Genomic DNA, 13,453 nt, shown 5'->3' with positions numbered 1-13,453 from the left:
TAGGCAGGGTTGAAGCAGAAAGGTTGGAACATCTCCACCCAAACCATCATGGCAGTGGAGATTAGCGCCAACACTTCCCACAAGGAGGTCAACTCACTGTTTTGTTTTTGTCTTTTTAATAAAATAGACAATTCTTCACTACCAACAAATTGTTGGATGGGAGTCAGATACAGTCTCTGAGCCACAACTTAGCTAGCCCTGATGTAAATATGCATAAAAATATATGATTCTATACACGTGCTAACACATACAATATAATACGAAGGCATGATACAACCCAGAAATGTTGGGGGTCAAACCAAAACCTTTAGGAACACAGGAAGCTGCCTTATATTGAGTCAGATCATTGGTCCACCTATCTCACTGATGTCTACACTGACTGGCAGCAGCTGTCCAGGTCTCAGGAAGGGAAATGTCCAGACCTACCTAGAGATTCTGTAGATCAAACCTGGGACTTTCCGCTCTGCCACTGGGCTATGGCCCTTCCTCTAAAAACAAAGTGTGATTCCAGTTCTCATGGTGCTGAATAAAGGACTAGTTCACCCAGGAGACTGCCTTATGCCAAGTAAGACCCATTGATCTATCCAGATCAGTTTCCTCTTCACTGACACGCTTCAGCTCTCCAGGGTTTCAACCAGCCCTACCAGAATATGCTGTGGCTCAAACCAGGGACTTTTCTGCATGTCAAGTGTGTGATTTGTCCCTGAACTACACCCCTTCCTTGAAACTGGGGCATTATATTTTCAAGTGGGAATGAAGCTTCTTATTCAGGCATCCCCAAACTGCGGCCCTCCAGATGTTTTGGCCTACAAATCCCACGATCCCTAGCTAATAGGACCAATGGTCAGGGATGATGGGAGTTGTAGTCTAAAACATCTGGAGGGCTGAAGATTAGGGATGCCTGCTCTTATTGATATGATGCCATGCTGAATTGTTCCACCAAGCTCTTTTATAAACGGAAAGGTGGAAAGAAGCAGTGTTTTGTCACAGAGCGTGATAGCTGGGAATGGAAAGAGTATTTGCTGGAGGACACACCATCAGCCTAAAGCTTGCTGGCATTGAGAGAGAGAGAAGCGCATCCTTATTCATGCTGCACGTTCAATGGAAGGATGTTTGATTCATGGACTCTCTGGGCCAATTTCTCCCAAGCATGCATTGCAAGCTTCGATAAAACATGTTTAGTGACTGATCTTGTTGCCGATTATGAATGATGACATCTTGAGTTACTTTCCCTGTTCTGGACTTTCGGCTGGCTAGGCTTTGAGGGTAGGAAGAACTAAAGCAAATTGTTACAGGATGGCACAGAGGGATATACCGTATTTTTCGCTCTATAAGATGCAGCAGATCACAAGACGCACCTAGTTTTTGGAGGAGGAAAACAAGAAAAAAAATATTCTGATTCTCAGAAGCCAGAACAGCAAGAGGGATCGCTGCACAGTGAAAGCAGCAATCCCTCTTGCTGTTCTGGCTTCTGGGATAGCTGCGTAGCCTGCATTCGCTCCATAAGACACACACACATTTCCCCTTACTTTTTAGGAGGGGAAAAGTGAGTCTTATAGAGCAAAAAATATGGTACATCCAGGGCCAGGGCCAGGCTATTTTGTGCCCTAGGCAAGGCTCACTACTTGCATCCTCACCCCAGCAAAAAAGTTGCTAACTTCAGTTGTCAAAAACAGACAAAAAATGTCTTGGTGAAAATATGAAAAGCACAAAATTTGAAACCACTAAATTTATTTTAAATTGCAAGTAATACAGCAATCTTATCTTGCTCAAACACAAAAGAAAACACTTTAGCGCACAAATCGTTTTGGATAATCTTGTGAATTGTGATGTTAAAATTTACGCATCTTAAAAGTTTCATTTTCACGCACATCAAAAATCTCACCTTGCACGCATTTTTCCCTCACAAATTTTGTCACCAATTCTTTCAGGTCAAGTGCTGATGCTTGGGCATGTTTAATTGATATAGCTGCCAAGCCAACCAGTCTCTTTTGCTACATTGTTGAATGCATGCAAGTTTTTATATGTCTGAGCTTTGAGAAACTGCGTTCCCCACTTGCCACAGACACTTGAAGTGTGAGAAGGATGCTTAGAACAATGGAAACATTATTATTATTATTATTATTATTATTATTATTATTATTATTTATATCCCGCCTTTCTCCCAGAACCAAGACTCAAGATGGCTCACTAAAATTAAAGCAAACATGAATAAAACGCAGAAAGCTAACAACATATATAACAGCTGTTGCTTAAAAAGGATTTAAAATATAGCAAAGTTAAATGGATATAAAAACAAACCCATTAAAATACAGATAAAAACAGCACAGCACTCTTAAAAGCCTTTCCTTAAAAGCAGCCAGTTCCCAATACCCTGCAGAAATAAAAGAGTCTTCACCTGCAGGTGGAAGGAAAAGGAGCCAGTCTTGCTTCTCTAAGAAGGGAGTTCCAAAGTCTGGGAGCAGCCACTGAGATGGATTGACTAGGACTTACTTCTGAGAAACAGGAATTAGGCACACACCCAGGATTTTTTGTTGTGGTGTGAAGAGAAATACTCCTTGTGGCAGCATTGACATTGGAAGCCCTCGAGCTATTGCTGTAAGTTCACAGCACAGATAAAGCAAAAACTAATCTGTACAAAACTGCGCCCTTCAAAGGTCAGTACAGTGCAGTTATGAGGGCTGTGCCTCAGGCGGCTGCCCGGTTGGCCTAATGATAACACCAGCTAGTATACCACCAGTCTTTAGCCAAGTGTGGCTGTACCAATTGTCTTCATCACTTCGCATTCGGCTTGGCTTTCAGCACAATTTCCAGGAAGTTTCTTCTCTGCATTGGTGCCTATCCTGGAAGCCATAAAGATATACAAGAACATGACCATTTTGTTACATCAGGGTTGAAGATACCTCAGGCTGAGACCTCTGTCTGGTCCCTAGGACTCTCCCTGGGCCACACCTCTCACTGCTGTGCCTCACACCTCCCCTGAGCTTTTTCTGCCTGGCTAGAATGTTCCTTGAACTCTGATTGCGCCTCTTGGTTGGAAGGTTGAGAGAGCTGTGTGTGTGTGTGTAGAAACTAGCCTACTAGACAAAGGTAAAGTTTGCATTCATTGCTCTGCCTGTTTTTGCTTCCGGCCCCTGGAAGTTTCCTGGAAGGCCATCAGACCAAAAACAGCCCCCTATTCTTGCATTACCCCCCCATTCATTTTTGTTCAAGGTCTCATTTGTTTTGCCATTCATCTGCACTTGCCCAATTCGTTCTGTTACTCATTTGGCAAAGCAAACTATTTTGTCTAAACAGATAAAGCATGCTGAGCATGCTATGGATTCTGGATCCAACTCCATCCAGTTACTAAGAGGTGTTTTTCTTCTTCTCCTCCTCTGATCTGTTTCCAGAGAGGGCCAGGAGTCCCCAGAACAGTGGCAGAGGATGTATGGTCGCTGCTCTGGCAATGAGGTCTACCACATCCGAATGGGCGACAGCAAGTTCTTCATGGAGTATGAAGGGAAGAGTTTCACCTATGCATCCTTCCATGCCCACAAAAAGTGAGAGGAAAAGCCTGACAATGTGATATTATATGGTTTATTTTACACTCCACTGGTCAGGATTTAGCTGGGATTGCTGCATTGCATGGGGTTACACTTGATGACCCTTGGAGTTCCCTTCCAGCTTTGAAGTTCTGTGATTCCATAGGAACAAAGCCCTTTCCAAAGTGAGGAACTAAGTATTAATACAAAAGGTCATCTATTATATATTCGGGGGTGTTGTTTATTTATTGCTATGCTTTTGGACACCTCTCAAGATACCGTAAGCAATTTTGGCATGATGGTTCTTGAGATCAAGGAGGAGGCTTTCATGTGTGTTTGGATACAGCTGGACTCTGTTTTGAATCAAGATGGTGGGCTGAGCCTTTCAGAACTGCACTGAGTATAAGGCTGCTAGCATGCCGTTAAAGTACATTAAGTGATTTCTTTTTTTAAAAAATCACTTGAAAGCCTATAAAATTACAAAATTAGAAAATGCCCACACTAAATATGGTTAGGTATGGCATCTAACCCTGTGGCATCCCTGTCTCTCACCTAGGTAGGGGTCTGGGAGAAAATCTATTCAGCTCAGATTTAAATGCAGCCCTACCTAATTTGCAGTTTCCAAAAAAACACAAGAGCTGAAACGCAACTGTCTTTCCCTATGCACACTCCTCCGAATATTGCAATGCAGTTCTCCAGCCAAGGAATGCCTACAAAGCTGCTTTAAAGGTGATGCAGTGGTTAGAGTGTTGGACTAGGATCTCGGACGGCGGTGTGATACTCTGTTCATGGCGGCAGCAACGGCAGAGGGATCCTTTGTACGTGGCTGCAGTGGCTTGCGCCACCGCGCCCAGGGGTGGCAGGGTGAGCCCCCACGGGGTGCCTTCTTGTCAACCCCCTCAGAGATGGCACACGGGGCAGACCCCCCCCCCTTCCTCCACCACTGGTTATAGGAGAAGAAGGAGGAAGAGGAGAACCATACACACCAACCTGGGCTTCCAGATTGGGACTGGATCATGCCTAGTACAGTGGTACCTCTAGTTACGAACTTAATTCGTTCCGGAGGTCCATTCTTAACCTGAAACTGTTCTTAACCTGAGGCGTGCTTTCGCTAATGGAGCCTCTCGCTGCCACTGCACTGCCGGCATACGATTTCCATTCTCATCCTGGGCAAAGTTCTCAACTCGAGGTAACTCTTCAAGGTTAGCAGAGTTTGTAAGCTGAAGCGTTTGTAACCTCAGGCGTTTGTAACTCAAGGGACCCCTGTCGTTGGCTTTATCCAAGACCTCTTTGGTGCTCCTTTCAGGTATGGAGTCTGCTTGATGGGTGTGAAGAGGGAGGAGAATAAAAGCATCCTCCTAAACCCAGGACCACGGCACATCCTGAGTGCCTCCGACACATGCTTCTACATCAACATCACAAAGGAGGAGAACTCAGCCTTCATCTTCAAGCAGGAGGAGAAGCAGAAGAAGAAAGGATTTGCAGGGAGAGGCGTCTATGATGGGCCGTCAAGGCTGCCAGTCCATAGCATCATTGCCAGCATGGGTGAGTTAGTCTGCCCCATTTCAAGGTTGCATTGCAAGATAGCCCTATAGAAGAGGTGGGAAACCTCGGGTCTGGCAGCTGAATGCAGCCCACAAGGTCTCTGTCTACCTCTCAGAATTCTCCTCAGGCCATACTGGCCCTGCTTTGCATCCAGAGAGTGTTTTTGTCCAGCTGGGATGTGTCAAACTCTGATAATGCCTCTTGCTTGCCTGGATGGAGGATGGAGAGAGGTGTGTGTGTAGAAACTAGTCTATTGTTTACATTCATTCTTCTGCCTGGTTTTGCTTCTTGCCCTGCACACCTCTGGTATGTGGCCCTCAGAAGGTTGCCCAGAAGGGAATGTGACGCCCCCCCAGGCTGAAAAAGTTCCCTAACACTGCTATACGACTGGATGGACAGGGGTTGGTCCTTAGCCCATGCAAGCCAGATCTGCACCCTACCTGTCACCCTTAAAGGACAGGTCTCAAGTCTACCAGGTTTGCAATGAAACAGAATACTGGTTTGTGCTGGAAACCCTGGTTCTAGAAACACAGAACCCTACAGACTTGTGCATTCATGAAAACGTGTAGTTTGGCCTTTTGCATTAACCCTTGCCCCTCCTTCCAAAATCTGTATCCAGCCCTTTATTGTAAAAACAGTATCAGGACATATTAGTTTTTTCTGTGTTTTCTTATCTCATCTACCCTTTCCTCCTGTCATGAGGGCTAGCAGCTTGGAAGGAGGAGTGAAAAGCTGGCAATATTCATTCTCAAGACAGTGCATGTGAGCCATCAGACAGAAGTAGCAGGAAGGGCAGAAGCAGGCAGTAGCTTGTCCATCCGAAGGCACAGCCAAAAATTCCGTCCAATCAAATTGTGTTCCCATTTTTCCTCCATCAGTCTTATCTCCTGCTCCAGTTTATTACCCACACAGCACAATGCCAATATATTTGCAAAGTGCTATTTACATGCCTTGTGTGTTGCGCTGCTGTACTTGGTTCTCCTTAGAGGGGTGTTTTGTACAAAAAAAATAAGTGTCAGAATGATTAATCTCTCCGAAAATGAGGCTGCACTCAGCTGGCAGTTGATGAAGGGAAAGAAAAGCCCTAGTTGCATAACTGTATCAGTCAATGGTTAGCATAAAGTATAAAAGCAGAGCTGTCTGGTGCCCACTGGGGATGGCAGGGCAGAAGGCAAAGAGCCCAACGGTTGGGGGCACCAGATAAGTCTAGTTTTATCCCCATCTTCCACCATGCAGAGTTCTAAAATTGTCCAGTAGCACCTTAGAGACCAACTCAGTTTGTTCTGGGTATAAGCTTTCGTGTGCATGTGCACTTCTTCAGATAACTACACGACAGCTTATACCCAGAACAAACTGAGTTGGTCTCTAAGGGTCTACTGGACTATTTTTTATTTATTTATTTTGACAGCGTCAGACCAGCAAGGCTACCTAACTGAATCTAGAATCATGCAGAGTTCTGTAAGGGCATATTATAAGGGCATTGGGAGCCAGTGTGGTGCAGTGGTTAAGAGCGGTAGTCTCGTAATCTGGGGAACCGGGTTCGTGTCTCCGCTCCTCCACATGCAGCTGCTGGGTGACCTTGGGCCAGTCACACTTCTCTGAAGTCTCTCAGCCCCCCTCACCTCACAGAGTGTTTGTTGTGGGGGAGGAAGGGAAAGGAGAATGTTAGCCGCGTTGAGACTCCTTAAAGGGAGTGAAAGGCGGGATATCAAATCGAAACTCTTCTTCTTCTTCATTTTCTGATTTTATCAATTTCTACTTTCCAGTACCATTTTGAGGCTTGCCTTATTTTTCTGTTGTTGTTGCTGCTGTTGTTACTTTTATTATAATTTATTACCCTTCACCCTAAGGTCCCAGGACAGGTAACAATGGTAAAGCACAATATTAAAAACAGCTTAAAGCAATGTTGCTTTAACAAAGAACAATTCAGGTCTCTTCATTGTGTCACAGGCAGCAAAGCCTCATAGGACCCCCCCCCCAAAAAAAAGGGGGGAAAGCTATACAGAAAGTGCAGAACTATATGGTGCAGAATAGACACAAGTCTTTGTGGGGTGCTCTGATCCATCTTGGGGATGGGGGTTATTGGCATTGTGCTTCAACGTTTGGGGCAGGGAAAGCCCTGAATCACCCCAGTTTGCTTCATTATTTGGCATATAAAAACAGGCCACACACAAATCACTGGTGCCCTGATTTTCACAGGTTTTTTTCTTATTCAAATACTGCACAGCAATGTATGATGACTATCCAGTTTCATCTGCCTGAGATCAAATACTGAAGACAAATGGCCATTGACTATCAGATGCAGATATCAAATGTTTGCAGATTATCCAGCAAATATTCAAAGGCTATGTTGTGAACTTCTGAGTCTGACATTAAAGTTTTCAAGAGTGGGGAGGGCAGCAGATTCACAATAACATAAGAAGTGCCAAAGGCCCACCTAGTCTAGCATCCTGTTCTCACAGTGGCCAACCAGATACCCTAATAGGAAGCACACAAGCAGGGCATGAGTGCAACAGTGCTCTCACCCCAGCAACTGGTACCCAGAGGTGTGGTGCTTCTGATTATGGAATTAGCATACAGCCATTTAGTGGAGTTTGGTTCATTAAGACAAATCTCAAACTCAGGCAGCCCCCACCTGCCTACCTTCCTACTTGCACCTGGTCCAGGGGGTAATTCTGCCTGTCAGCTTCCTCCTCTTTGAGTCTTGAATGCTGTGCCACCTACTGTTGGTGTCTCAGCCTTCTGTCCAACCAACCTCAAAAGGCACCACCCGCCACTGGATATGGATACAGATAGCAGTAATATATATATATATAATTCATACCCTGCCCATCTGCCTGGGCTTCCCCAGCTACTCTGGGCGGCTTCCAACAGAATACAGTGGTACCTCGGGTTACATACGCTTCAGGTTACAGACTTCGCTAACCCAGAAATAGTGCTTCAGGTTAAGAACTTTGCTCCAGGATGAGAACAGAAATTGTGCTCCGGCAGCGCGGTGGCAGCAGGAGGCCCCATTAGCTAAAGTGGTGCTTCAGGTTAAGAACAGTTTCAGGTTAAATACGGACCTCCGGAACGAATTAAGTACTTAACCCAAGGTACCACTGTACTAAAAACAGAATAAAACTTCAAACATTAAATACTTCCCTAAACAGGGCTTCCTGCAGATGTCTTCTAAAAGTCAATTTGTTGTTTATCTCTTTGACATCTGATGGGAGAGTGTTACACAGCGCTGGTGCCACTACCAAGAAGGCCCTCTGCCTGGTTCCCTGTAACTTGGCTTCTCGCAGTGAGGGAACTGCCAGAAGGCCCTTGGTGCTGGACCTCAGTGTGATGTTTAAACATTCAGGGAGGATGTTGCCCCATCATTCTCAACCAGCCCCAGCCCCTGCCTGCTTGCTTACCTATAACCAGTCCAGGAAGTGGCACAGCTTGTCTGCTTCCTTCCCTTCCTTAATTTCTGTGTTGCTCTTGTGGAATATGGTTACCAGATTTTTTTCCAAGGAATCCGGGGACACTATTTTTATTTTTTGAATTTCATGCTTTATTTTAGGAAAGTGTTGCCCAGAGTTCTTGACCTTTTTTAGAGGAGGGGACCCCAAAGTTGTCAGGCATGCACCTTGACACAAGGCAGGCGGAGAAGCCCATGTACAAACACACAAACGGCAAAAAAAAGATGTTGGTTGGGGGGGGGAGATCTAGTAAAGGTGCACACTGGTCTTGGGAAATCATGCATTAAAACACACAGAGGAGGCACCGGCTTCCCATAACTGGGAGACCACGGGAGGGCAAGTGCAGTCTCTATGGCGATTTAACTGGTGTGGTGGTGTCTCGTTATCAGAGGTGGACAAACAGCGGATTTGCACACAGCCCTCCTCACAAGAGAGGCTGCTGGTGCCAGAGGATGCGCGGAGGGAGTGAAGGAGGCCCCGTCTCCCAAGAACGTTTCAACCCCCACCCCACCCCCGCACCCCACTCCCAGTGGGAAGGCAGGGCGGCACCGCCGGGGACAAGGGGCACCGCAGCGCCTTCCTCACCCCACATTAAACTCACCATCTCCTCAGTGGCCATTAGAGGGAGAGGAGGGAGCAAAAGCAAAGGAGCCTGTTCACCCGCCTGCCTTCCTCCCCTCCCCATTTCCCCCTCAGCCTTCACTTTTGCACCTCTTTGTTCCCGTGAGAAGCTGCCACCACACTCCGTCTCTCTCTCTCTCTCTCTGTCTCACAACATGGCACAGCTCTTTTCTACGCTAACCTCCTCCTCTTTTTCACCACCTCAGCGCCTCGCTCACCACCCCCACCCCTAAATTCAGCACTGTGGTCTCTTCTGCTGCGGGCAGCTCTGCGCAAGTTCGGGGCGAGCATTGATCGAGAAAGCGAGCGAGAAAGAAGCTCTCTGGCTCGCACCTTGGTTTAAATCACCCCCCCCCCCCCAGCCAACGGAATGGCTGGCTGGAACTTTGATGTGGCCGGGACCTCCATGCTGCTTGCTGCCATGGCGTCTGCCATGTTGCCTCACCGGAAGTCCCCAGGCATAAATCCGGGGACACCATGTGGTATAGTGGTTAAGAGCGGTAGACTCGTAATCTGGTGAACCGGGTTCGCTTCTCCGCTCCTCCACCTGCAGCTGCTGGGTGACCTTGGGCCAGTCACACTTCTCTGAAGTCTCTCAGCCGCACTCACCTCACAGAGTGTTTGTTGTGGGGGAGGAAGGGAAAGGAGAATGTTAGCTGCTTTGAGACTCCTTCAGGTAGTGATAAAGCGGGATATCAAATCCAAACTCTTCTTCTTCCTAATTAAAATCTGGGGACATTCCGGGGGCAGATTTTCTCTGGGGACAGATTGGTGAATCCGGGGACTGTCCCTGGGAACTGGGGACGTCTGGTAACCCTATTGTAGAACTCAGCAGGAAGAAGTACGGGAGCAAGCTTGAATTAGTTGGCTCAGCCTGCCACTGGCTCTGGTTCTGTCCCTGCTGGGCTCCACCAGGCACCATAGATACCATGGCGCTGCTGTTAAGAGATGGAGTCTCTGGAAGGGAACTCAAAGGTGTCATTCAATCTGACCCATCTGCCAACTCAAGAAACCAAATTGCTCAATACTGGCTCTGGCTCCCCCTACCTTCAGCATCCCCGCATGGCATCCCAATGATCCCAACGATTACAAGCTACCGCTGCAGCCCATAATACACAGCCTCATCCTCAGTGGCTATGCATTTCCCCTCCAGCTGAAAGGGCCCTTTGAATATGCGCCTTGCATCTTTGTCTTGTCGCAAGGCAGAGAGAGCGCCACAGGCGAAATACAGGAGTGCTATTTATGCCTTTCCTGAATCATTCCTCCCTTATACAATCTTGCCTCTCTGCCGCCCACTCTGTTAGCTCATTATAAGGCTCTCCCTCCCTCTCTTCCTGCTCTCCTCCTCCAAACAGAGTCAAAGATCGTTCTTCTCATCATCTGCCTTTTCTCTCCTCGGGTTCACCAATTAGAATCTGTTGCTGGCCTTCTTATGGAGCCCTGATTCACCCGTCTCAGCAAAGATGTTACCCAGAAGTCCAGGCGCGATGGGGCTTTTCATGCTGCTTTCTGTCAAACTGCAATCCAGATAATTAGGGCCACCTACCGTCGCTTTGCAGAATAAAGAGCAGTCTGCATTTTACCTGAAACAGATCTGCATAAATGGCACACAGGCGCACACCTGCTGGAGATGTTAGTGCTGCCGAATATGTAAAGGATGAGTTTCTTAGACCCATCCTGCTCGATGTGGTGTCACAGTGGTAAGAATGGTTGGCTAGGACCTGGGAGGCCTTGGTTCAAATCTCCACTCAGCCATGATGAAGCTTCCCGGGTGACCTTGAGATAATCGCTGTCTGCCAGCCTAACTTACCTCACAGGGTTGTAGCGAGGATAAAATAGGGAGTGGAGAAAATATTTACACCAGCTTTGAAGAAAATGTGAGGCATAAATTAATAAATAAATAAATATACAGTGGTACCTCAGGCTACATACTTTTCAGGTTACATACGCTTCAGGTTATAGACTCCGCTAACCCAGAAATAGTGCTTCAGGTTAAGAACTTTGCTTCAGGGTGAGAACAGAAATCGTGCTCCGGCAGCACAGCGGCAGCGGGAGGCCCCATTAGCTAAGGTGGTGCTTCAGGTTAAGAACGGTTTCAGGTTAGGTATGGACCTCTGGAACAAATTAAGTATTTAACCTGAGGTACCACTGTACAGAGATTCCTTAGATGTTCCGAAACAACTTACCATAAATTTGGGGGGAAATTTACACCACAGGAGCTTATTTTGGGGAGAGGGGGGCACTGATGGAAGGATTTTTTGGGGGGGGGGAAGGGAGCAGACTTATATTGAATCAGACCATTGGTCTATGCAACTCAATACAGACAAGCAGCGCCTCTCCAGAGTTTCAGGCTGATGACATTCCCAGGCTGACTTGGAGAAGCCTGGGATCAACCCTGTGACCTTCTGTATCCAAAGCAGATGCTTTGCCCCTGAGCTACAACAATGGGGACCAGGACCATGGCTTCTAGTCATGACAGCTAAAGAAAACCTCCATGTTCAGAGGCAGTATACCTGTGAATACCAGTTGCCGGGGAGCAAAAATGGTAGTGGGGAGCCTATTAGCTCTGCTTGTGGATTCCCCAATGGCACCCCACTGTAGGAAACAGGTTGCTAGACTAGGTGAAACTTTAATCTGTTCCAGCAGGAGTCTTATTTATTTATATGGACTTCTTTATCTGGGTTGTTTTTACGTCACCTAATAGTAAAGGCTCTCTAGGCTGGGGGTGGGAAATCTGTTTTTGGTTTGAGGGCCTCATTCCCTTCAGGGGAACCTTCCAACATGCCAGTGGTGGGTGGAGCTAGAGGCTAAAATGGGCAGATGTTCATGGACTGGTTGGATGCAGAGGAATGGGGGGCACCAGCTAGGGAATCCCCAAGGGAAGAAGGCTCAGAGCCTATGGAGTGGTAGTAGGACAACAATGAGAAGAAAGAAAGAGAAGAGTGGGGAGAGGAGGCATCACTAGCTTAAAGGGTAACAGGGCTTAGTGAGCTGGGAGAGTCAGTGGCAGAGAGCAGTACTGAAGCAGAAGCAGAGGTGGAATCTGGAGAGGCAGAGATGAGTTTGGCTGGTGAAGAGTCATGGGTGTCTCCCCCTCCTGCTCTGACAAGCTCCTCCCACCCCCCAACCTCCCAGAACTAGAAGAGGCATGTAGTGAGAGGAGCAAAGATAGACTCTGAAGAGGAGGATACATAGACAGCTGTGAGGAGGCAGGGATCTTTAGTCTTGGCACCTGATCCATGGGGGCAAGACCTACCAGGGATTAGTTCCTGTGCTCATTAGGCCTGACACTCCACCAAGTCCTGTTCTTGCTAATAAAGAGTTAACTCTAATGTGTACAGTGAGATTTTCTGCTGGCTTGCTCCTGTCAGCAGAGCAACAAACACAATTTTGACCTTTCTTAAAGTAGGGCCCATTTCTCTACACACCCACACCCACACTATCCCACATCCAGACAAGCAAGAGGCATGTTCAGAGTTCAATTGCATATTCCAGCCAGGCAGAAATGCTCTGGGTATGAAGCGAGGCCAGTGCGGAGCATGGCCTGAGTAACCTGGAGGGCCACAGTCGGGCCACAGTCCGGCCTGCTGTTTCTCACCCTTGCTGTAGGCAGCTTGCAATATAGAGCAAAAATTAAAAAATAGGTGTGTGTGTGTTTTTAAGTGTAATATGAGCATTGGCTTCCCTGTAGTAGCTGCCTTTAGTGCCTGATCCTGCCTCTTCCCTCTGTCCCCACAGGCACGGTGGCCATGGATCTGCAGAACACAGAGTGCCGCCCCATCAACAACAGCAAGCTCACCTTGCCAGCGGAAAATGGCTCTGGGAAAAGGAGGCCCAGTATTGCCCCTGTCCTAGAGGTGGCCGACAGTTCCTCCCTCTTGCCATGTGACATGCTGAGTGACCAGTCCGAGGACGAGATGACTCAGTCGGATGATGAAGGACTCACTGTTATCGAGTCAGTGAGCTGTTAGTTCATATCTATGGCCTTTTAAACTCTCTGTGTGTGAGGGAGTATTGTTCTTGTTTGTTGCTACGATGTGGATTTCTGTGTTGTTATATTATTAACTGCCCTGTGATCCTCTGATCCAGTATAGACATTTAACAACAAACAAATGAAATATATATTTCTTAGGGTTGGTTGCAAGTAGCAGAGTAGTAAATCTGGCTCTTGGATTGCACCACATTAACAACAACAACAACAACAATTTATTTATACCCCGCCCTCCCCAGCCAAGACCGGGCTCAGGGTGGCTAACAACCAATAATAAAAAACAAGTTGATTAAAATACAATTTTAAAAAGATTAGAATACAAC

At 47.0% G+C, this 13,453-nt stretch overlaps 1 protein-coding gene across 11 annotated transcripts in view; it reads left to right on the top strand.

Moving 5' to 3' along the window:
* The window catches only part of KCNT1 (potassium sodium-activated channel subfamily T member 1), a 214,884-nt gene that overhangs the window by 169,038 nt on the left and 32,393 nt on the right, over positions 1–13,453 (top strand). For all 11 annotated transcript variants that reach the window (XM_081896321.1, XM_081896325.1, XM_081896324.1 and 8 more), the window contains 3 exons: positions 3,393–3,542; positions 4,831–5,069; positions 12,878–13,094. In XM_081896321.1, coding sequence (XP_081752447.1) covers positions 3,393–3,542; positions 4,831–5,069; positions 12,878–13,094 — 606 coding nt within the window. The remainder of the gene's footprint in view (positions 1–3,392; positions 3,543–4,830; positions 5,070–12,877; positions 13,095–13,453) is intronic.

This window comes from Podarcis melisellensis (assembly GCF_964234715.1).
Source record: "Podarcis melisellensis genome assembly, chromosome: Z".
In the NCBI taxonomy this organism is placed as follows: domain Eukaryota; kingdom Metazoa; phylum Chordata; class Lepidosauria; order Squamata; family Lacertidae; genus Podarcis; species Podarcis melisellensis.
The sequence above is the reverse complement of the archived record's forward strand: the minus strand, read 5'-3'. Positions and strand labels throughout refer to the sequence as shown.